Source organism: Scardinius erythrophthalmus, assembly GCF_964197995.2.
Source record: "Scardinius erythrophthalmus genome assembly, chromosome: 17".
Taxonomy (NCBI): domain Eukaryota; kingdom Metazoa; phylum Chordata; class Actinopteri; order Cypriniformes; family Leuciscidae; genus Scardinius; species Scardinius erythrophthalmus.
Genome location: NC_138237.1, coordinates 3,845,318 through 3,870,765, shown reverse-complemented (window position 1 = coordinate 3,870,765; position 25,448 = coordinate 3,845,318). Strand labels below are relative to the sequence as shown.

At 42.1% G+C, this 25,448-nt stretch overlaps 2 protein-coding genes across 2 annotated transcripts; one reads left to right on the top strand and one right to left on the bottom strand.

The window, feature by feature from the left end:
- Window positions 1-1,121: 1,121 nt before the first annotated feature.
- On the bottom strand, window positions 1,122-10,458 carry LOC308705797 (vitelline membrane outer layer protein 1-like). The gene is made up of 6 exons (XM_081390999.1): window positions 10,117-10,458; window positions 9,513-9,640; window positions 9,276-9,392; window positions 8,572-8,753; window positions 8,461-8,502; window positions 1,122-1,197 (listed from the first exon to the last, which is right to left on the bottom strand). The coding sequence occupies exons 1-4, from the start codon at window positions 10,285-10,287 to the stop codon at window positions 8,573-8,575; spliced, it is 597 nt and encodes a 198-aa protein (XP_081247125.1). The 5' UTR covers window positions 10,288-10,458; the 3' UTR covers window positions 1,122-1,197; window positions 8,461-8,502; window position 8,572.
- A 13,482-nt stretch (window positions 10,459-23,940) lies between these two features.
- Window positions 23,941-25,130, top strand: LOC308705459 (vitelline membrane outer layer protein 1-like; the record flags this gene model as incomplete). Its single annotated transcript, XM_081390482.1, has 4 exons — window positions 23,941-24,123; window positions 24,349-24,458; window positions 24,581-24,694; window positions 24,950-25,130. The coding sequence occupies 4 exons, from the start codon at window positions 23,941-23,943 to the stop codon at window positions 25,128-25,130; spliced, it is 588 nt and encodes a 195-aa protein (XP_081246608.1).
- Window positions 25,131-25,448: the final 318 nt, after the last annotated feature.

Here is a 25,448-nt window from a genome sequence, read left to right as displayed (position 1 = left end):
CTCAGGCCAGAGCCAGCAAGAAGACATGATGTTGAAGCAGAATAATCTCTCATTGTCCTTGATTTTGCAGTTGCACAACTTACAGTATTGCTTTTCATTTAGAGTTTTATTCGACATTTTTGGCTTTTGCAGTTGAACTGCAGTATTTTTACAGTATGCAAGTAATAATAATAATAACCTTTATTTTCTATAGTGCCTTCAACTGTAAATCTCAAAGCGCTTTACAGAAACAAATAAAACAACAAATATACACCATATAAAATAATCCACAATATAAAATTAAAATTAAAGCAACAAAAATACACCATATAAAATAATCCACAATATAAAATTAAAATTAAAGCAACAAAAATACACCATATAAAATAATGCACAATAAAAGATTTATGCAAATATTCAATTAAAAGCTACCCTAAAAAAATTAGGTTTAAGGTAAGATTTAAAAATGCGAGATTTGTGTCAAGTGCTGAATATACAGACATTCAATAGGCCTACTATTCAATATTCAGTAAAATATTATATATTCGCAGTGCATACAGAATACAATATGTTCACCTTATCAGTTGCAATTACTGGACTTTTTTTATGTAATTCTAATATCATAGTAGGCCTATCCAAAATTACTTTAATGATGAGTAATTGACATTTCTGCACTCTTTGAACAGACAGCGACTTCAGCACATAGCTACTTGTTGCACGTTAATGTTTTTTTTTCTCTCCCTTTTTTGGAAATGCACAAATAATTTTTTTTCTTAACCGCTCTCACACCTGTTTAGTTTTTCCTTTTGATTTGTCTGCTATTTAGTGTCATTCGTTTGTTGTGTCATTCATTTAGTGCCTCTGGATTTGTTGATGTTTCCTGGACTGATTCCGGTTACCGACCTTTATCGCCCGGCTTTCGACTACCCTCCTAAAAAAGTTTAGGGTAACAGGATAAACAATATTACACTTATGTTCCTGTAGACAATGTTAGTCATTCTCTGGGAAAGCATGAACGGATAAGACAATTACTTTAAATGCAATATAAGTCACTTTAGATGTAAACATCTTCCACATGCACTAATGTAATGAACGATCTGATGTAAAGTGTTGTGCAAAAGAATGTGAAACTACAAGGTTCTGTTTAGAAAGTCTTTATTGCTGATATTTGACAACCGTTTCAGCAGAAGTTCAGGAGTCTTGAGAAGAATCACTAACCTACAAGAAAGAATAAAATAATTTAAAATAAAATAAACTTCAATAATAGGCGGGATGAAAATGTCCCGATCATCCGGTTAAAGGTAGGGTAGGTAGGATTTTTCTAAAAAAAAAAACATTCCAAATTTGTTTAAACTGTCTTCATATACCAATACATAATTAAACTGTAAGTACTCTGAAAAAGAGAGTATAAAAATCGAGTGTCTGTAGTCCTCTCACGACTGTTGTAAACACAGCTCATTTCCATTCACTCCACCCCCTCCCTTCTGAGCTCCTTCCAAATCCACGCCCCCAAAACACATTAACGCGCGACGCCAAACGCTCAGGCTCAGCTGGAAGACGCATTTATTTACCTGAGACGAGTGGAGAGGAAGGAGCACAGTGCATACAGTGACATGTCAGAATCACATGTAATAAAATACCTAACTTTATCACTATAAATATAAACAAATAAGATGGCTTTTAGTACTCACTATCAAGCTAGCATATCGATACTGGTAAAGTTTAAAATATACTTTGTTTGATTCGGTAACAAGCTATATTTATAGGTAACGAGCTATATTTATAAGGCAAAGCTAAAAACAGGTTGCATTGATACAAGTTTTTCCATTACCATCAGTTAAACTGTGATGAAGGTGAATTTCCTGTAAGATTCATAACATATACGGTGTTTTCCATGTAAGAGTTTCCATGATGAAAACATTGTTGACTCTAAAGAGGACTAACGTTACACTCCGGTGACAAGTACCGCATCGTCGGTTCGAGGACAGGTCCGGGGTCGAGGGCGAAGCAGAGGAGGTCGTTCAAGAGTTTGGGCAACCAGGGTCTGAGGAAGTAGTTTTTGCCTTGTTTGCCTTCGCTGACTGCATATGCAGGTGCTTTGAATTTTGAATGCTCTTTCTCTGCTATAATTTTACTCTTCGTAGGTTCCGCGCCTCTTGCACTCCTCAAATCAAACGGGTGCACGCGCATATGGGCAGATCTAGCAACAGGGGTGGTAGCCATGGTTGCGAGAGAGAGTGACAGTTGCCCAAACCAATCAATTGTTTCGTCCCGAATGGAAATAATGAGCTGTGTTTATTGCAGATTAAAAGGTCTACAGTCACTCGATTTGTATACTCTCTTTTTCAGAGCACTTACATTTTAATTATGTATTGGTATATAAAGACAGTTTAAACAAATTTGAATTTTTTTTTTTATAAAAATCCTACCTACCCTACCTTTAAAGGGATACTTCACCTCTGGGAAGATGAATGTGTATTTAAAATAGGTCATTTAAGTAGAAGAAATGTGAAGAAATTTTTGAATTTGGAGCTTTCTAGACTGAGAAAAGCCAGAAAATGTATTTTTGGCTTATGTGGATAAAAGACAACAACTCCCAGAATGCACTTGCTTCGCTGCCTTAGGAGGCCACGCCTACCGGTAAGAGTGCGCAGTTGTAAACAACAAAGCTAGCCTACGTGATGAGTTTGCGAGGGATTTAGAGATCGTCCAAAATGTCCGGGATTCGGCTTTTGCGTTCTACAGTCGCCATTCATCATGTTTACTGTGACGAGCAGGACGAGGCTGACGGCCGCGGGAGAACAGCGCGAGGCCGGTAGCGTCATTACTGAGACGCGCCGGTCTCTCACGGTCACGGAGGTGCGGGAATTTTTCTTAGCAATGGTAAAACGCACATCAACCGATCACTTGTTTAGCGTTCATGTAAACACTACATTCAAATTCACCAATCGGAATGAATTCAGTTAGATTGAAAGGTGTGCATGTAAACAATGAATGGCGACCGCAGAACGCAAAAGCTGAATCCCGGACATTTTGAACGATCTCGCCCGCCGGACAAGTCCGGGAAAAGGAGGATGGTAATCCCTACTTACTCAGCTTTCTCCTACTATTCAGCTTTCTCCACAGAACAAGAGCCTGCTAGCTTAGCTTCCAAAGAAAGACGGCTGACACTGTGTACATTCTGAGTGAGATCCCACCCTCTATGGGTTGAAAACATGCGGAACAACGCCATCTACTGGCTGTAGTCTTTAGCCTCTGGCCAGAAAATCCTCCGATGACGCAAAATGACGATTTTTGCGTCATCGGAGGATTTTTTCCAGACAAAAAATACATAAATCTCTTGTCTCAGGGGGATATGAGGGGGGAAAGCATGGTAATTCGAAAATACTACTGGTTTTCTACTAATACAAAGCTTAATGCTAAATCCTGAAGTAACCCTTTAAGCTTTATTTTGTCATAATGACCAGATGACTTTGCATTATTCTTTACAAAACTGTTGTATGACATGGTTCTGTCAGGGTCCCTTGTCGATCTTGTCTTGTTTAATGTTTCTTTGTTTGTCTTGTGTCTGACCACATAGCTCTGTCTTTGTTTGTGTTGGCGTGTGTGTGTGTGTGTGGGTGGGTGTGTGTGTGTTTGTGTTATCTCTCAGCTTGTCAGTCAGTGCTAGAGTTAGTGGTTCTGTCAGCTAGTCTTTATTTTGCTCTAGTTCTCCCAAGCTTTATTTTTGGTTTATCTCTTGTTTTTCCTTTTGTTAACTGATCTTTTATTAATTTTATCTTTAGCTTGTCCTCAAGGTTGCAGTCTTGTTTTATTTCTTTGTTTACTAGTTCCAGTTATTCATTTATAGAAATTATTTTATTTTTCCTTTGCTATAGCTCCAGTTATATTTAGTTTCTTATTGTTTTCTGGTGTTCTAGTTTTCGCCAGTTTTTATTTTTGCTCTTGTTTTTGTTGTTTTGTGTGTGTGTTCTTGTCACATGCCTGTCCTGTCTTGTGCTGCACATGGGGGTTTTGTTATTTTGGGCCATGTGCTCGTGTCTATTGTCTAGCCCCTCCCATCTTGTTATCTGATCATTGGTTAATTTGTTCCACCTGTTCCCTCTTGATTTGTTCCCTTTATAAGTCCCCTCTTGTTTGCAGTCTGTGTTCGGTTCATTGTCTTATGTTTCCTGTTCCCTTTGATTCCCTAGTAAGTTCATGTTCTGTTTTCGGTTGTTATATTTGTTAGTTGTGTTTTCCCCCTCGTGGGTTTTGTTTTGTGTTTAGCCTTTCTTTTATTAATAAATTCATATTCTCTGCACATGAGTCCTCGCACCTTTTGTGATTCCCCACCCGTGACAGAATGAACCGAACCATGAGGACTCAGCGGAGAAAGGGGGCGCAACCAGTCTCCTGTCCGCACTGGGAGCGGATTCTCCAATTTCAGGAACTAATCTCCCTTCGTCAGCAGGGGACGGGGGTGAGAGAATTCAGTCACGTGTTTTGTAGCGCAGCTGAGGGGCTGAATCTTGACGTGGAGGCTCGTAAAGACTTATTTAATCATGCGCTCGACGAACCGATGGACTGGCTGATCCGATCGGCGTTTGACGGGGTCAGTTTTGAGGCGATGGTGGAGGGTCTTATTCGCCATCAGGAGAGAATGGCCAGGAAGGTGGTCCCAGTTCCGGTGATCCCGAGTCCGATGGTCCCGAGTCCAGTGGTCCCAGTTCCGGTGGTCCCGAAACGAAGGAGAAGGAAGACTCCCTCCGTCCCAGTCCCGGTGGTCCCAGTCCCGGTGGTCCCGAGTCCGGTGGTCCCGAGTCCGGTGGTCCCGAGTCCGGTGGTCCCGAGTCCGGTGGTCCCAGTTCCGGTGGTCCCAGTTCCGGTGATCCCGAGTCCGGTTCACGTCACGCCTGCCGAGCCTGTGTCTTCGGACAAGATGGCCGCCGCCGAGCCTTTTCACGTCACGCCTGCCGAGCCTGTGTCTTCGGACAAGATGGCCGCCGCCGAGCCTGTTCACGTCACGCCTGCCGAGCCTGTGTCTTCGGACAAGATGGCCGCCGCCGAGCCTGTTCACGTCACGCCTGCCGAGCCTGTGTCTTTGGACAAGATGGCCGCCGCCGAGCCTGTTCACGTCACGCCTGCCGAGCCTGTGTCTTCGGACAAGATGGCCGCCGCCAAGCCTGTTCACGTCACGCCTGCCGAGCCTGTGTCTTTGGACAAGATGGCCGCCGCCGAGCCTGTTCACATCACGCCTGCCGAGCCTGTGTCCCCTGACAAGATGGCCGCCGTCGAGCCGGTGTCTGTTCCTGAGCCTGAGCCGGTGGTGCCAGTTCCAGTGCCTGAGCCGGTGGTGCCAGTTCCAGTGCCAGTTCCAGTGGTGCTAGTTCCAGTGCCTGAGCCGGTGGTGCCAGTTCCAGTACCAGTTCCGGTGGTACCAGTTCCAGTGCCTGAGCTGGTGGTGCCAGTTCCAGTGGTGCCAGTTCCAGTGCCTGAGCCGGTGGTGCCAGTTCCAGTGCCTGAGCCGGTGGTGCCAGTTCCAGTGCCTGAGCCGGTGGTGCCAGTTCCAGTGCCTGAGCCGGTGGTGCCAGTTCCAGTGCCTGAGCCGGTGGTGCCAGTTCCAGTGCCTGAGCCGGTGGTGTCAGTTCCTGAGCCGGTGGTGTCAGTTCCAGTTCCTGAGCCAGTGGTTCCAGTTCCTGAGCCGGTGTCAGTTCCAGTTCCTGAGCCGGTGTCTGTTCCAGTTCCTGAGCCGGTGGTGTCAGTTCCTGAGCCGGTGGTGTCAGTTCCTGAGCCGGTGGTGTCTGTTCCAGTTCCTGAGCCAGTGGTTCCAGTTCCTGAGCCGGTGTCTGTTCCAGTTCCTGAGCCGGTGGTGTCTGTTCCAGTTCCTGAGCCGGTGGTGTCTGTTCCAGTTCCTGAGCCAGTGGTTCCAGTTCCTGAGCCGGTGTCTGTTCCAGTTCCTGAGCCGGTGGTGTCAGTTCCTGAGCCGGTGGTGTCAGTTCCTGAGCCGGTGGTGTCAGTTCCTGAGCCGGTGGTGTCAGTTCCTGAGCCGGTGGTGTCAGTTCCTGAGCCGGTGGTGTCAGTTCCTGAGCCGGTGGTGTCAGTTCCTGAGCCGGTGGTGTCAGTTCCTGAGCCGGTGGTGTCAGTTCCTGAGCCGGTGGTGTCAGTTCCTGAGCCGGTGGTGTCAGTTCCTGAGCCGGTGGTGTCAGTTCCTGAGCCGGTGGTGTCAGTTCCTGAGCCGGTGGTGTCAGTTCCTGAGCCGGTGGTTCCAGTTCCTGAGCCGGTGGTGTCAGTTCCTGAGCCGGTGGTGTCTGTTCCAGTTCCTGAGCCGGTGGTGTCAGTTCCTGAGCAAGTGGTTCCAGTTCCTGAGCCGGTGTCTGTTCCAGTTCCTGAGCCGGTGGTGTCAGTTCCTGAGCCGGTGGTGTCTGTTCCAGTTCCTGAGCCGGTGGTGTCTGTTCCAGTTCCTGAGCCGGTGGTGTCTGTTCCAGTTCCTGAGCCAGTGGTTCCAGTTCCTGAGCCGGTGTCTGTTCCAGTTCCTGAGCCGGTGGTGTCAGTTCCTGAGCCGGTGGTGTCAGTTCCTGAGCCGGTGGTGTCAGTTCCTGAGCCGGTGGTGTCAGTTCCTGAGCCGGTGGTGTCAGTTCCTGAGCCGGTGGTGTCAGTTCCTGAGCCGGTGGTGTCAGTTCCTGAGCCGGTGGTGTCAGTTCCTGAGCCGGTGGTGTCAGTTCCTGAGCCGGTGGTGTCAGTTCCTGAGCCGGTGGTGTCAGTTCCTGAGCCGGTGGTGTCTGTTCCAGTTCCTGAGCCGGTGGTGTCTGTTCCAGTTCCTGAGCCGGTGGTGTCTGTTCCAGTTCCTGAGCCGGTGGTGTCTGTTCCAGTTCCTGAGCCGGTGGTGTCTGTTCCAGTTCCTGAGCCGGTGGTGTCTGTTCCAGTTCCTGAGCCGGTGGTGTCTGTTCCAGTTCCTGAGCGTTCCTGAGCCGGTGGTGTCTGTTCCAGTTCCTGAGCCGGTGGTGTCGTCTCCGCCCTGGCCGCCCGAGGGGTCGTCTCCGCCCTGGCCGCCCGAGGGGAAGTCTCCGCCCTGGCCGCCCGAGGGGAAGTCTCCGCCCTGGCCGCCCGAGGGGAAGTCTCCGCCCTGGCCGCCCGAGGGGAAGTCTCCGCCCTGGCCGCCCGAGGGGAAGTCTCCGCCCTGGCCGCCCGAGGGGAAGTCTCCGCCCTGGCCGCCCGAGGGGAAGTCTCCGCCCTGGCCGCCCGAGGGGAAGTCTCCGCCGTGGCCGCCCGAGGGAAAGTCTCCGCCCTGGCCGCCAGATGGACTGCTCGATCTGCCCTGGACGCCGGAGGGAAAGTCTCCACCCTGGCCGCCCGATGAACTGCCCGCTCCGTCCTGGCCGCCTGAGGGAGAGTCTCCGCCCTGGCCGCCCGATAAACTGTCATCTCCGTTCTGGCCGCCAGATAGACTGTCTGCTCCGCCCTGGCCGCCCGTTGGACTGTCAGCTCCGCCCTGGCCGCCCGTTGGACTGTCAGCTCCGCCCTGGCCGCCCGGTGGACTGTCTCCACCCTGGTCTGTCCCTCCCGTCCCTCCCTGGTCTGTCCCTCCCGTCCCTCCCTGGTCTGTCCCTCCCGTCCCGCCCTGGTCTGTCCCTCCCGTCCTGCCCTGGTCTGTCCCTCCCTTCCCGCCCTGGTCTGTCCCTCCCGTCCCGCCCTGGTCTGATGGAGCGTCTGGTAGCCGCTCCGTAGGGAGGGGGTAATGTCACATGCCTGTCCTGTCTTGTGCTGCACATGGGTGTTTTGTTATTTTGGGCCATGTGCTCGTGTCTATTGTCTAGCCCCTCCCATCTTGTTATCTGATCATTGGTTAATTTGTTCCACCTGTTCCCTCTTGATTTGTTCCCTTTATAAGTCCCCTCTTGTTTGCAGTCTGTGTTCGGTTCATTGTCTTATGTTTCCTGTTCCCTTTGATTCCCTAGTAAGTTCATGTTCTGTTTTCGGTTGTTATATTTGTTAGTTGTGTTTTCCCCCTCGTGGGTTTTGTTTTGTGTTTAGCCTTTCTTTTATTAATAAATTCATATTCTCTGCACTTGAGTCCTCGCACCTTTTGTGATTCCCCACCCGTGACAGTTCTCTCGTGTTAGTTCCTGTCTGCTCCCCGAGGTTCCCTGCCTGCTGGTTCCTTCTGTCTGGCAGTTAGACTGGTCTGAGGTCTGTGTGCAACAAGTGTCAGATCTCTGCTTCATGGTTCCTTGCCCTGTCTTTAACCATCTGCCCGGCCTGGTCACGTCCTCAGCAGTTCTTCAGCCTGGTGTCCTCTGGAGTTGGTTCCAGCAGTCCCCACAGCTGTCCTGTCGCTATTTCCAGTTGACCCTTCTGTTTGGACTGTTCCTGCCTCACTCTGTCTTGTACTGTCTTCTGTTAATAACTATCACTCCCCTGCTCATTCTGCGTCTGGGTCTCCCCTATCTGAATCCTGACAGGTTCATGTTAGTTTATCATAGTATGATGATCAATAATTACCATCCATTTGATCTTGCTGTTCTTGTTGTCATCCTCCTACACCTGAAAGAATAAACAGATTTAGTTGATCTGCAGTGTGTCAGTCTGAGTTTTTGATTGTGATCACATCACCTTAATCACAGCAGAACATGCGCACGTCATTGAGAGTGGTGTCGTCTCCGCTTCCCTGTGACCCTTCTACCCGGGTCTTGATGCCGCAGATTCCTGTACCATTACATTTTGGACTCCAGTTGCCCCATTCGCCCCAGGCTGTGCCGTCACCCTCCAGCAAAAAACCATCACTGCAGGTGAACCTGGAGAAAAATCGAATGTGACAATATTGTGTGCTGTTGGATTGAATGTCAGTCACATGATCACCTGCAGCTGACGGCCTAATATGAACAGCAGCACGACTGTGAGTGTGATATTAATTGAACTGCTTGATGAGGGAAACCGGAGTCCTTTAAATGATGTTTTATTAACAAAGTTCGGGAGGAGCACGTTCAAATAATCAAGCAATCAATTAATCAACTCATCAAACAATTACCATGTCTATCAGCATGAGAGGAAGCATATATATATTCACTCTGTCAACTCATCTAACTTCCTTGACAGTTTTCAGCATCCCTCCACCACCCCGACTCCTCACTCTTGGCTTGTTCTTTCACAGCCAGGAATACGGGGGGAGTACTCTGGGTTCGGGCCGAATACCGAGCCCGGAGCCCTCTCCTCGAACAGCACGCCAAATACGCATTTATTCTATCTGACTTATTTGTAAGTGTGAACTCGTGAATAGCAAAACAAAACCAGGATGACTTATAGCAGCACACACTCACCTGATGTTGTTTGCGGCCGTATCATCAAATGCAAATCCTTGGTAAGATTCGACTCTCAGCTGGAAAGATTTCAAGAATCCAGAAGGACACCATTTGATATCTGTCCACTTACCCCAGCTAAAGAAGACACAAAAAGGTTTCCTGATCAAATCAATTATTATTTTCAAGAACATCGTCAATTCACATATCTAGCTGAAACACTTAATGTAAGAATTCGTAATAATCTGAGCCCATTACTGTCCTACGTTGGACTCAATAGAGGACTGGTGCTCATGTGAGCCTGATGGTTCGTTGGACTGATCGACACAGTAAAGACGAATCCCATTGAGCGCTGTATCATCACCAGCACCAATTGGTCTTTCCACCTTAAAACAACAACAACAACAACATTGAGACAATCTTCCATTTAAAAAAAGAGAGTTAACTCTAACTCAGCTCATAGTAACATTTATCTTCATGCTCTTTAGTATTACACAGACACTGTAAAAATCTTAAGCAGGTGCAGTTCCCTGTAGAAACCTGGGGCCGGTTGCATAAACCTCTAAGACTAGTCTTACAAGTTAGACATCAATTTATTTTCTTTAAGACAGTTCATAGCTTTTTTTAAATCAGTTACATAAAAACGTAGATAAGCCTACTTTGATACCGAAAACTAAGACTAATTGCTCCTGACTAACTGAGTATAGGTCATACAAGAACTTAAGACACTGTCTTAACATTATGGCTATGTTTATGCAACCGGCCGCTGGAATTAAATGACAAACAGCAATTTTCTCTCTGGGGTTTGAACCTTTGAAGCAGTAAGCCAAACCCATATAACTGATGTCAAGGCCAAACTTACCTTCAATCTAAACCCTGCGGCGTACGATCCGCTTGGACACATGCTCTTAAACCCCCACGATCCCCACGTCATTCCGTTCGACACCGTCAGCTCAGAAGGTTGTCCTGTGGACTGACTGCTCACATGCCCAATAATGGCTAGCAGTGAAAATATGGAAAAGAAGTGATGCATTGCGACAGCACTGGCCTGATTGATAAAAAAAATACTGATTGTTAGATTAATTTTCAGGTAGACTATCTGCAGCCTCAGCTATCAGTGATCAGGTGGAAACAGACGCCTCAACCCTTGTGATGTGAGAATGATCAAGCAGACACAGAGACTGTGTAGTACCATAACATTCTCAAGTTTATTAAGGGAGAAGGCTCATATTTATACACAAGATTAAGCAAAATCATCCACGATGTCCATTCCATCCAATCATAGTACTCAAAGATCAACCCATACCATATTTGGCACATTAAGAAATACTATAACAAGGAAGAGAGGTCAGATGTTTAAATGTATGTGCAAGTCTTGAGTTCACGTATTGGTACGAGTGTATAAGTGTGTTCAACCCTAGTTCTTGTTTTGTCTAGATGTGTCCATGATGTGCAGATAACAACGAAAAGACGTTACACAAGGGCAGTCTTACACAAGAACAGTCAAAAGTGGAGCCTAAGAAATAAGAAAATAATAACAATGGCCACTTTAAATTAATTCTGTTTCTAAACCAAACTGAGCCCAGGCTCAGTAAAACTGCTCTAAGGATTCTTTTCTGAGCTGATCAGAACTTCTTCAGACTACAAGTTAAAAAAGATTCTGCCTTAAATTTTAAGTACAATCAATCAACAGTCATTTTAACTTAAATTATATCAAACTGACTTGAAATGAGTTGAATCATGTATAATTTGTAAAAAAAAAAAAAAAAAAAAAACTTATTTTCATGAGTTAATGTAAAAACAAGTTGTTATAATTTATTGATCATATACTTTTTTTAAGTGTACATTTATATGGTTAATCAATATTGTGATGTCCTGGTTCTATCCAATGAGCAGCCAGGAGCACCACACATCAATGACCTGTACGTGAACACACAATAATACAAACATTGATCCGATAAAACATACGTTTAACCGCCAGTGTCCTTGAAAACCGTTTTCTAGGTAAAATGCCTATAGATATTTTGTAACCCCATCATCTTGCAAGAGATGAAGAGAACTCAAGAGAGCAACCACCACAGTATTTCTTTGCAAATATAAGTTATAAGTTTATTAGACAACATTCAAAAGTAGCACAACAGACAATCAGAAATGGCAAAGAAACAAAACAAAGAGTTGTAACCACTACAGACAACAGGGTTTCCCAATCATATCCAGTGGCAATTTTTCTGCAATTAAAACAATCAAAATTTCACTCCAAACTCCAAAGCAAAAGTAATCACCAAATCAAACCCCTACAAGTTGTTGCTGGATCCCAGCATGGGATGCTGGTTTGCGGGTCCCCAGCATGGGATGCTGGAATGCTGGTTTGAAGGTCCCCAGCATGGGTTGCTGGTTTGCATGTCACCAGCATGGGTTGCTGGTTTGCATGTCACCAGCATGGGATGCTGGTTGCTGGTTTGCGGGTCCCCAGTATGGGATTCTGGTTGCTGGTTTGCAGGTCCCCAGCATGGGATACTGGTTGCTGGTTTGCGGGTCCCCAGCATGGGTTGCTGGTTTGCAGGTCAGCAGCATGGGATGCTGGTTGCTGGTTTGCAGGTCCCCAGCATGGGATGCTGGTCGCTGGTTTGCAGGTCAGCAGCATGGAATGCTGGTTGCTGGTTTGCAGGTCCCCAGCATAGGATACTGGTTGCTGGCACTCGCGTAGCTACGGGTGTGCCTGGGTGGGCCTGGGCCCACCCACCTGTCAGTCAGGCCCATCTAGTCACTCAGTGGCCTCACAAGGTAGCCATAGGAAATTATGTTGCGATTATAACAATTTTGACCTATAAAAATAAATCTTAATGTTTCTTGATTCTTGTTTGGTTGTCATGGTGATGATGAAATGCCCGCGTAGCGCATTTCGGAGTCAGACTCAGATGATTGCGAACAGCCCATCCCCCCTGCACAACGACGAGCACATTTCACAGAGGGACACTGAAGTTTAGCTAAGGAACGTTATGTTAAATAAACTAAAATGAAACAGAGCAACAAGTTTGTGTCAAAAAGACCACGGCCACCACAGGAGGAAGATAATGCAGATGTTCAGGAGAATTGACTGAATCGTTGGACTATAACGAAATCAATGCAGTGTTCAACTCTTAAGGGGGTCGCACACTGGACGCGCAGCGCCGCGTCTAGGACAACTCTCACTCTTGAAAATCCGATAATGTCAGCAATTTTCATTCAAGCAGCTGATTTCTGTACATGAATATAAAACTAAACGTATATTGCAGCCCAGGGTGAAGTCAGATTCATTAACTACGATTTGAGACAAATACATGTAAATTTAATATAAAACTATGTAAATAGCGCTCTGTGGCGCGGCAGGATTTTGAACAAGGTCCTGAGCCGTTGCTGGGCGCCGCGGACAGACGCCGCCGGTGTGTGTAGTGCAGAGTGCGAATTACCCCACCATAATTGGGGGGTACTGCTCCTTCACTTCTTCTATGACCATCATGGTCCACTACTACCATATCAATCTCTACCGTGATCGCCAAGTGTAACATGTGTTGTGCAACACACATATACATGTTTATAGGTGTAAACATGGTCTAAAATAAGATAATTAACTGTGTATTTTTTGTAGATCATCATATATAGCCTAATATGTTTCCCACATTTTTTTTTTTGTTGGAGGAGCTTGGTATCTCTAGCATATCTTGGCATCCCCCCCCGGGAGAAAATTTTGTACATTTTAAAGATAAATTAATTAATCTGGTGCACTTTGAGTCACCCGAATCCACTATTAAAAATAAATAATCCGCCCGCAAACCGTCTATATTCTTTGATTTAGATATCTGCATCTGATCATCACATTACAATTATTCAAATTCTTAGTGTTAAGCATGATAATATGGTAACATATCACACTGAAGTAGGCTGATTTAAAATGAACATTTATTTAAAATAAAAGTTCTTCTTTTGGCAAAATTACATTTCCTTATCCTTAATAGCCTAAACAGAGGCTTTACTCCCTTCAAACTTAAATTGTCAATGTTTCTTTACGTCACTGTTTGAAAACACTCAGAATAATTTTCTGTACCTTTATAAAGGGCATTTTCCCCTAATTTTATTAAATGAATGCTCCATCTTTCATTTCAAATTCTTATATTTGATAAATATATTCAATTAAAATAATTAGACACTAGGCTGTTACCAATAAAATTAAATAATTTACATTGAAAATTATAACTGTATTAGATTATTTTAAATATTTCTGTATATAGAAATAAGGAATGTTGAAAAGAATGATACTTTATGAAACTAGCGTTTTGTCATTCAACTGACACTTGCGTGAGAAGTTGAAGTCGTTCTCTATCTCCGTTGCTTCTAGCGCCACGGTGGTTAAAAATGGTACGGTCCACAATAGGGGTGTCTGAAATCGCTGTACATTAAAACTATCCTACAGTGAGTTGACTTGTATTGTAACTGTAATTACATTTTTTCACAATATCAGAAAATATATCTGACCCCCCCAAAACTGATATTTCTGTCCCTTTGGGGGGTACTTGGTCTTCATTGGGGGGTATAGTACCCCCCAGTACCCCCTGTAATTCGAACTATGGTGTAGTGTACACACTACACTCAGAGAATAATGTGTTCGAATTTAAAACTGTGTGCGACCCCCAGCCCCGTCGTCTCCTGTTATAAGCTAGTCATCAAAAGTAAGCCAATCTACGTTTATGTAGTTGCCTAGTCAATGTTGTTTATATAACGTGGTTTATGTGGCCGCTGAGCCAGACTATGACCAAGCATTGTTTTTGGTTTTTACACACTGTCCACTACTGTCCTGCTGCTGATTTGATGATGTTGTTTCGCATCTGTCAGATGCGCGTGTGTGTGTGGTGTGGCCTGGCCGCGCGCAGTGGAAATGCTGTTCTTATCGTTATGTTCTTTATAAACACTGCTTATGATGACTTACATGCTTGTGCTCTGATTAAACTGTGGTGTATTCAAGCAGGTGTAGTTGTGTTGGCCTATTTTGATAACAGATGCATTTTAGGCTGTGCCCACCTGATTTTCTCTGGGCCCACCCACATTGTGATTCCTGGCTACGCTACTGCTTTGAATGCAATATAAGTCACTTTAGATGTAAAAATCTTCCTCATGCACTAATGTAATGAATGATCTGATGTAAAGTGTTGTGCAAAACAATGTGAAACTACAAGGTTCTGTTTAGAAAGTCTTTAATGCTGATATTTGACAACCATTTCAGCAGAAGTTCAGGAGTCTTCAGAAGAATCACTAACATACGAGAAAGAATAAAATAATTACAACTCCAATAATAGGCGGGATGTAAATGTCATGATCATGATTTAGTTCTAAATCTTCAGTCACTATTAGTAAGATCTGAGTTTTTGATTGTGATCACATCACCTTAATCACAGCAGAACATGCGCACGTTATTGAGAGCGGTGTCGTCTCCTCTTCCCTGTGACGGTTCTACCAGTGTCTTGATGCCGCAGATTCCTCTTCCCATACAGGTTGGGCTCCAGTCGCCCCAGTTGCCCCAGTTTGTGCTGTCACCCTCCAGATTATAAACCTCACTGCATTTGAACCTGGAAAAAATTCAGATGTGACAGTATTTTGATAAATAAAATATGTAATTGTGCTGTTGGATTGAATGTCAGTCACATGATCACCTGCAGCCGACGGCCTAATCACTGCAATCTTGAACAGCAGCACGACTGCGAGTGTGATATTAACTAAACTATTGTTAGTTACTAAACTGAGTCCTTAAATGGAAAAATAAAACCAGGATGGGTAAAAGATGTCATAACTTATAGCACCACACACTCACCTGATGTTGTTTGCGGCCGTATCATCTCCGTCTCCTTGAGATTCAACTCTCAGCTGGAAAGCTGTCAAGAATCCAGAATGACACCATTTGACATCTGTCCACCCACCCCAGCTGAAGAAAACACACAAAGAGGTTGTCTGATTAAATAAATTATTATTTTCAAGAAAATCCTCAATTTACTTATCTAGCTTAAACACTTAAAGCAAGAATTGGCAATAATCTGAGCCAATTACTTTCCTACGTCGGATTGAGTATAGTAGTAGTCATTTATGCTTGATGCTCCTTTGCACCGATCGACACAGTAAAGACGAATCCCATTGAGCGCTGTATCATCACCAGCACCAACTGGTCTTTCCACCTTAAAAACAACTACAACAACATCAAGGCAATCTTCCATTTGAAAGAGTTAACTCTAACCCAACCCATAGTAACATTTATTTTCATGCTCTTAAGTGTTACACAGACACTTAGATCTTAACAGGTGCAGTTCCCTGGATAAACCTGGAATTAAATGACAAACAGCAACTCCACAGTTTTGAACCTTTGAAGCGTACCACAACATTCTCAAGTTTATTAAGGAAAAATAATATTTATACACAAGATTAAGCAAAATCTTCCACAATGTGTATTCCATCCAATCATAGTACTCAAAGATCAACCCCCACCATATTTGGCACATTAAGAAATACAATTACAAGGAAGAGAGGTCAGATGTTTAAATGTATGTGCGTGTCTTGAGTTCACGTATTGGTGCGAGTGTATAAGTGTGTTCAACCCTAGTTCTTGTTTTGTCTAGATGTGTCCATGATGTGCAGATAACAATGAAAAGACATTACACAAGGGCAGTCTTACACAAGAACAGTCAAAAGTGGAGCCTAAGAAATAAGAAAATAATAACAGTGGCCACTTTAAATGAATTCTGTCTGGTTTCTAAACTAAAACTGAGCCCGGGGTCAGTGAAACTGCTCTCAGGATTAGGTTTTGAGCTGATCAGAGCTTCTTCAGACGGGTTAATCAATTTTGTGATGTCCTGGTTCTACCCAATGAGCAGCTAGGAGCACCGAGCGCACACCAATGACCTGTACGTCACGTGAACACACAAAAATACAAACATTAATCCAATTAAAATATGCGTTTAATTGTCAGTGTCCTTGAAAACGTTTTTTCTTGGTAAAACATCTGTGTACCCAACAGTGTGTTTCTTTGCAAATATAACAAAGTGTATTAGACAACATTTAAAAGTAGTCATCCCCATCTTGAACTGCAAACTTATCGTGGTGGAGGGGTTTGAGTACCCGAATGATCCTAGGAGCTATGTTGTCCGGGGATATATGCCCCTGGTAGGGTCTCCCAAGGCAAACAGGAGGTGACGGGTCAGACTAAGAGCGGTTCATAAGTCCATTATAAGGCAAATAGACACAAGGACCGAGACGTCGCTCTGGAGCCAGGCCCGGCCGGGCTCAGCCCGAAGAAGTGACGTGGGGCCGCCCTATCGTGGGCTCAGCACCTGCAGGAGGGGCCGTAAGGGGCCGAAGCATACAGTAGTGGATCGGGCGACAGCCGAAGGCGGGGGCCCCAATGACCCGATCTCTGGACACAGAAACTGGCAATCATATCCAATGGCAAATGCTTTGCAAATAAATCAAGCAAGATTTCACTCCAAAGCAAAAGTAATCACCGAATCCAACCACTAGAAACTGCCAGATGCTGGTGTGCTGGTGGACTGGCATATGTTGTCTTTTGGATGCTAGTATGATCCCAACAAGACCACAACAAAACTTGCTTCTGTGTTACATATCACATTTATGTTTACTGGTACACAGTAAAATCCTCAGTGTTAAACACTGCTCAGTTTTCATATAGTCCCAATCTGAGTAAAAGTGAAATAAAGTATTATTCACTCTACTGTGATGACTGAGCATTAGTGATGACACCAGCGGTTAACAAGCAGATTCACTGAAGATAAGAGGAACAGCAAGAACAGAAAAAGAGAAGAGATGAGCAGAAACACAACAACTACAACTGACTTACAGCAACACAGCCTTAGAGGAAATCAACTGCAGATAAAACCAATATCTCACCAGAGGATGAAAAAAGTATTAAAAAACTCCCATATTTAATTATTACAAAACAGTTTGCTTTATTTCTTTCATATGTTATATGCAGGCTGGGTTTTATAAACACAGAGGTCCCAAATTTTAGGTAGTTAGAGGGGTTCGGGGGCATCGTCCCAAGAATATTTAGATTTCTTGGATCTACATATGTGCATTCCCATGCTCCAGTTTGCATAACGTTGCTGGAACGTTAAATTAAGGTTAGCATAACGTTATCTTAAGGCTAGCATAACGTTGCTGGAACGTTAAATTAAGGTTAGCATAATGTTCATGGAACGTTCTTTCCCCAAAAATTTTATTAACAATACAACTTTCAAAGAACATTTATTTGGAACATTCCAAGAACATTAAAATGTCCACTTTTTGTAGTGTTATAATGTTATTTTAAGGTTAGAATATTAGAATGATGCAGAAACATTATTCTTTTCAACTTTATTATTTATCACAACCATGTGAATTACAAGTGCCCACTTTATATTATCTAACTGTACACTTTTACAACACATCAAAAAGGTGAAAATGATTACAATGTGATTTTCTTAAATCTACATAAATGCTACATTATAGCTTAAAAAATATATGTATATATTTTCAAAACAACATTTTAATGAACAGGAAACAGTGTTAAATATTGTTTTGGTGCCAAACTAGCACTGTGGTCCAGTCTCTTCATGCTGTGGTCCAGTCTGTGGTCCAGTCTCTTCATGCTGTGGTCCAGTCTGTGGTCCAGTCTGTGGTCCAGTCTGTGGTCCAGTCTCTTCATGCTGTGGTCCAGTCTGTGGTCCAGTCTCTTCATGCTGTGGTCCAGTCTCTTCATGCTGTGGTCCAGTCTGTGGTCCAGTCTGTGGTCCAGTCTGTGGTCCAGTCTGTGGTCCAGTCTCTTCATGCTGTGGTCCAGTCTGTGGTCCAGTCTGTGGTCCAGTCTCTTCATGCTGTGGTCCAGTCTGTGTTCCAGTCTGTGGTCCAGTCTCTTCATGCTGTGGTCCAGTCTCTTCATGCTGTGGTCCAGTCTCTTCATGCTGTGGTCCAGTCTGTGGTCCAGTCTGTGGTCCAGTCTCTTCATGCTGTGGTCCAGTCTGTGGTCCAGTCTCTTCATGCTGTGGCCCAGTCTGTGGTCCAGTCTCTTCATGCTGTGGCCCAGTCTGTGGTCCAGTCTCTTCATGCTGTGGTCCAGTCTGTGGTCCAGTCTCTTCATGCTGTGGTCCAGTCTCTTCATGCTGTGGTCCAGTCTGTGGTCCAGTCTCTTCATGCTGTGGTCCAGTCTCTTCATGCTGTGGTCCAGTCTGTGGTCCAGTCTCTTCATGCTGTGGTCCAGTCTGTGGTCCAGTCACTTCAAGCTCCATCTGTAAAGTGAACAGATTGACTGATGTTACTAATGGTGATTTATTATTTCATAAACATTTAATAACAATAACAGTGTGGCTACTCCGTAAATGTTAACCCTTAAGTTTTTTAGGCTATGCTTTGTGTACTATAAATATTTAATCACACAAGATTCAAATATAGTTTACAAATGTTATACAATGGAAAGGTTCAATTACACACTGTAAAGGATTACACCTGAATATGAAAAGAAATCATGCAGGAAATGTTACTTCAAGGTGTCTGAAATATACTCTTCTAGTACCTTGACGGGCACCTTTGTCTTTTGGCAAGCTTCTAAAAAGAAGTTTACATCATGGTTTAGTGGAACTTCAGTAAAAATGTTGGGAAAACATGGAATTCATTACACAACTTCAAATTGTGTAATGAACAGCCAGCTGTGAATTATCCCACTTATATCAGGGTCATTTGCAAGCATTGACTATTGAAGTTTGCAGCACAATATTCGACTGGAAGACTAAAACTGGTTATTTTTGTCAAGTTACGGCTCGTTAGGTTTAGCATGTTCTGTCCGTTCTTGTACCAGTGTCTGTTTAGTGTCTCTCTCTATTAACAATGATGCTATGCGTTTAATGACTTCAAAAAAGTGATGTAACCCCCTGGTTGCTGAGAAACATAATGTAGCGAATCAGTAGCAAAGCTATTTTATTATATTGTTGCATTTTTGTATTGCGAGATATTGTGACATGATATATTGTTACACCCCTAGCACCTTTAAATTAAAAGAGCACATTAATATAAAACAGTGATTCAACTGACTTGGAACTACATGTGCATTAAACGGTTTTGTGTTGTACCACAAAAAACTTGTAGCTGCCCAACTTATCCTTTTCATTTGCTTCCTAACTCACACATACGTTATACATTAACGTTAATACTAAGCGTAAATGGTATTGTGTCCTGGCCGATCTGATCACTGAAAACTACCACATTTTCCTGGAAAACAAGACGTATTGACGCACCAGGTGAAAATTGCACGGTGAAGAGAAAACAACAGAAGGTCTCCATGGTGTATAAGTTGCCTTTTATTATTAAATTATATAATATTGTATAATTTAATTATATCATATTTTTATTATTTAAAATATATAATAGTCAGAAATAATGCAAAATACCAGAACATAAAAATAAATGTTTGTAAATGTGTATTTTAATTCCTCTTATTGGTATTCAGAACAGAACAAGACAAAATAAGCAAACTGTGGCATTCTTTTATAAACAACATTTATTATTAAAGGCAAATGTAAATATATTTATTTAAAGCAAAACTGAAACCGGAAACCTCTCTACTTCAGCATGAATCCAATTGTTTTTAACTTTGTGCTGCAACTTTTAGTTTCTATTAATTTTGTGCTGCAACATTTAGTTTTTAAACTATAATTTATGTAAATGGGGCTTCAAATTAACTCGTGCCCCAACATCCATGTAAAACAGAGTCCTTCATATGTGCAAAAATGTATTGTACAACGGTTTAAATTGAGCCATGTTTCTTTCTTTTTTTTGGTTGACTTTAGATTGATGATAAAATTAATAGGCTGTCAAGTTTGCAATGCAAACGGATATGTTGTGTTCGTGTGCATATTTATGTGCACTTTGTAAAAGTTTTGCATTATTTCGAGGTAAATTACATTATATATGTCAAAGCACATTTCAGGTGATAAAAACCCCACAATTATAATCTGCTGTTAACTTACAGTTTTTTTCCTGTATTCACTGTCTGTCATCTTAGAGCACAAATCATCCAGTTCTTGTGTGCTACGGCAAGGATTGAGCAGATACTCAGAGATGTCAATTGTTGGCTGGCCAATACTTCTTAAAAGACTTTGAGTGGCTGACAGCTTTTGGTCCATTTTGTCAAGTCGAATAAACATGGCTCGTTCAAGTTTCTTCAACTCTGTGTATCTGAAATGTGCAGTTCACATGTTAACATGCAAAAAGAAAGCAGGGTGAAATCTACATTCAATTGATGTATAATCATTTCTATATTTAAAGCTGCAGTCCATAATTTTTGGCGCTCTAGTGGATTCACAATTCTGCTTTGATCACAGGAATAAATTAAATTTGAAATATTAAAATTGAAAAGACTTTTTAAGTTTTTACATTGTAAGTTGTAATATTATTTCACAATATCACTGTATTTTTATCAAATAAATGCAACCTTTGTGAGCAGAAGAGACTTCTTCCAAAAACAATCTTACTGGCACCAAACTTTTCAATGAAAGAAAAAAACAAAACTTGTACTCACAAACTGGTTTCCCCGGCTGATGCAGGAACATCTACAGCCACATTAGCTGAAAATGAGAAATACAACAAGTTGAATCAATATATTATACATTTACAAGATCATAATACATCACAGTACACACAGATCAAATCTGTTTATTTTAATGTTTTATTTCAACATATTTCAAATAAGTCATATGTTTGCATTTGTACTCAACAGAAAAAATAAACATGAACACACCATTGCATTTTTACTAACTTGTGAGATATTAAGCTAAAAATTCTCACATAATAAATGTTTGTTGACATTTCAAAGGTGTCTTTTATTGAAAATTAATTTAAATTTTTTAGAAATAGGGGGTTTCAGAAACCTTTAATAGTTCAGAGTGATTATCATTAAAAAGAATAAACCAACTATTTTCAGATAATTAATAGAAATATTAATAGAATATATTAATAGAATATCATCATTAGGTGTTTCTGGATCTTGGGCATTTAGAAGACCTGAAAAACAAGATTCCAAAAAACATGTTTCCTAGCAATTAATCAGGGATGCGGTTTTTTTTTTAGGTTTTTTTTTATATATATAAATGGTGGTGCATAGTTGCACTCATTTTGTTGAGTGGTGCTACATTAGGGTTGAGTATCATTTATTTTATTAGATTTTTTTACACCGTTGCCAAATCGATACTTTTAAAACGGTAGGCCTACTGGTTGTCGGGAACGTTCTCAAACGCAGAGGATTCGTGCAACAGTTTATTAGGCACAACAGAAAATCCAATAAACATCCATCGTGTGTACTGACACACACACACAAACAGAAAGCAGGGCTGCGTTCAGCCCTGACAAAACGTTGCACAACGTTTTTTAAACAGAAACGGTGCTGTGTTGAACACACTGTTCTGATGACGCAAGAGTTGCAACTATGGCAGCTGAGAAGGCCATTCTTTGTGTTCTTTGTGAAGAATTTTCAGAGCCTGATGAAGTCGGTATAAATATGTGTTTAATACTACAAAATATGCCCGATGTTACAGTTACTGCACTTGCCGCCCAGAACAAAAGAGAATATCCCAATCCAGTTAAGAGATTTGTGGAAACTGAAACGGAAGCACACATCTTACCTATTTCAGACTAAAACACATCTATTTAGCCTCACATACTGACTTTATTTGTAGTTCATACTGTTTTAATACCCTGTATTTTCTTTCTCATTTTTAGGAAAAGCACTTAATTACCATTGTTTATTTCTATACCAAATGTCATACACTTGCAATGAAGCTAAAAATATAAACAACTACATCATTATGTTGATATCCTGTATTTTTACAATAAAACTTACGACAAACATGTCTTCTAATATCCTCAGTTGTTGCATCAAACACATTTGTACATTATTTTCCTTGAACCCATTGTGCGAGTTCACTTTAATATCGCGTGCTTTATATACATGTTGCTGCTGATTGGACTGCAGTTCTGACCATAGGGTTATGTCTCACAAAATGCCTGATAAACATGATGTAAGTCCTGATGTCCTCTACAGTGGACATGTATGAAATCAACGCCCTGTTCTGGAACAGAAAGGAATTTTTTTATTTGAAACCCCTTAACATTTTCCTGAGATGTTGGTTTATGAAATACAATTTGAGAAGTAGTCCAATTTAAATTATAATTACAATATATTGTCATATTTCCATAAGAATGCTACATTTGATCACTAAATTAATGTCAGACATTTTTAAAGACCAAGGAGAAGTTGTTTTCATAGGGAAACCTCCAAACATTTGGTATCTCTGAAAAGTCCTGAATGTGCTCTTTACAGGACACCCAGGTTGGGTCATATGACATGTATGATGTCAGAGAAATTCACTAAAATATAATGTCCACTACAGTGGACAAAAGTCTATTCTTGGGTCCCAGGAGGATATTTTAGTTAATTAAATTGTAGTAAAGCATAATCTTAAGTGTATTTAGTGTACTTAAGTGTAGTAAATTGGAACAACTTCAAGTATACTTAGTATACTTTAAGTATATGCCTGTGTAAGGACTAATTACATGCTTGATTAGTGATTTTAAAGTTTACTTTATTTGTGTTACAAGTGTCTTCGAAACATGCAAGCTATATATTTTGTTTAATTTTATTTAAAAAATATATATTTTTGGTGTTTTCACCTTTTATTAGGATAGGACAGTAGCTCGACAGGAAGTGAGGTAGGATCAGATCATGGGGTATATATATATATATATTTAAAAATATTTTGAAAAAATATACTAGCCTACAATAAAATTATTTTGAAGAGTGTTAAAAGTTTTTTGTTAAAATAGGTAAAAGCAAAGATAAAATCTTTGTTAGTATAGTTGCAATTTACTATTGAAAAACGGATATACAATAAAGTATACTTTTTTTCACTAGGGGTTTTTCCTTTATAAACTTGAGAATGTTATGGTACTATACACATTCTCTGTGTCTGCTTGATCATTCTCTCATCACAAGGGTTGAGGTTTCTGTTTCCACCTGACCACTGATAGCTGAGGCTTAAAATATTACAGATTTAAGAATATGTTTAAGATCTGCTGATCCTACATCCTTACATTACATCACATGAAAAACTAAGGTGAACTACACTGTGTTGGGCATTCAAGGTGAACATGATGGCATCAACTTACTGATTAGATTCAATATAGTTTCCATTGAAGGGGTTTGGTCAGTCTTTGATCTTCTGTGAATGATTACATAATCTTAGTTCTTGTGACCATCATGTAATGTTTATCCAATATGGGGGGGGGGGGGGGCATTATCTTCAGTCGGGGGTAATAGCCTCTATTGTCTTTAGATGATTCGATTAAGTGCTCATCTCTAAGTCTGTGTGTAAGGTCAACACCTTTAAGGACTGCCCACTGAATGCCTATAAGATGCCATGTAAAGTTCCTTTAGTCAGACTTGATGACCTCAGCTACCGACAGCTCGTGTTCTCAGTAAAGAATTCTGCTGAAGATACAACCAAGTCTCCTGGTCTTCGCTTCTGAGTTTCCTACAGGCTGCAGATAGTCTACCTGAAAATTAATCTAACAATCAGTATTTATCAATCAGGCCAGTGCTGTAGAAATGCATCACTTCTTTTCCATGATGTTTTCACTGCTGGCCATTATTGGGCATGTGAGCGGTCGGCCTGCAGAACGTCGTTATGAGCGGAGCGTCGACCGACCTTACAGATCTGAGCTGACGGTGTCCAACGGGATGAATTGGGGATCATGGGGATATAAGAGCATGTGTCCAAGTGGAAGGTACGCCGCAGGGTTTAGTCTGAGGGTAAGTTGACTCTGTTTTGCTAATATGGGGTGAATGAGTGTTTCAAAGGATCAAAACTGTTGAGTTGCTGTTTGTCATTTAATTCCAGGTTTCTCCAGGGAACTGCACCTGCTTAAGATTTAAGTGTCTGTGTAATACTAAAGAGCATGAAGATAAATGTTACTATGGGTTGGGTTAGAGTTAACTCTTTCAAGAGGAAGATTGTCTCAATGTTGTTGTTTTAAGGTGGAAAGACCAATTAATGGTGATGATACAGCGCTCAATGGGATTCGTCTTTACTGTGTCGATCGGCCAGGCTCACGTGACTACAACTCAATTGAGTCCGACGTAGGAAGGTAATGGACTCAGATTATTGACAATTCTTGCATTAAGTGGTTAAGATAGATAAGTAATTGCAGGATTTTCTTGAAAATAATAATGGATTTGATCAGGCAACCTCTGTGTGTGTTTTCTTCAGCTGGGGTGAGTGGACAGATGTCAAATGGTGTCATTCTGGATACTTGACAGCTTTCCAGCTGAGAGTTGAATCTTCCCAAGGAGACGGAGATGATACGGCTGCAAACAACATCAAGTGAGTGTGTGGTGCTATAAGTTATAACATCTCTTACCCAGTGTATACCTCTTACACCATCTCTTACCCATCCTGGTTTTATTTAGCTATTTAAGGACTCAGTTTTCCCCCATCAATAGTTTAGTTAATATCACACTTGCAGTCGTGCTGCTGTTCGTGATTGTGATTGGCTGCAGGTGATCATGTGATGACATTCAATCCGACTGCACAATTACATATTTTATCATAATATTGTCACATCTGAATTTTTTCCAGGTTCACCTGCACTGGAGGTTTTGTGCTGGAGGGTGACGGCACAAACTGGGGCAACTGGGGCGACTGGAGCCCAACCTGTATGGGAAGAGGAATCTGCGGCATCAAGACACTGGTAGAACCGCCACAGGGAAGAGGAGACGACACCGCTCTCAATAACGTGCGCATGTTCTGCTGTGATTAAGGTGATGTGATCACAATCAAAAACTCAGATCTTACTAATAGTGACTGAAGATTTAGAACTAAATCTGATTTTTCTTTCAGGTGTTCGAGGACGACAACAAGAACAGCAAGAAGATCAAATGTATTGTAATTACTGATCCTCATATTATGATAAACTAACATAAACCATAAACCAATATGACCAATCAAAGAAGGTGCTGGATGATTTAGCTTAATCTTGTGTATAATAATGAGCCATTTTCCTTAATAAACTTGAAAATGTTATGGTACTATACACATTCTCTGTGTCTGCTTGATCATTCTCACAGGAAACCCTAAC

Bases quoted from the DNA above. Each gene is read 5' to 3' on its own strand.
- LOC308705797 (XM_081390999.1), bottom strand. From the start codon at position 10,287: ATGCATCACTTCTTTTCCATATTTTCACTGCTAGCCATTATTGGGCAT. The intron at 9,641-10,116 runs GTAAGTTTGGCC...TGTTGTTTTAAG, and splicing joins CCGCAGGGTTTAGATTGAAG to GTGGAAAGACCAATTGGTGC. The intron at 8,754-9,275 runs GTGAGTGTGTGC...ATTTTTCTCCAG, and splicing joins ACGGCCGCAAACAACATCAG to GTTCACCTGCAGTGATGGTT.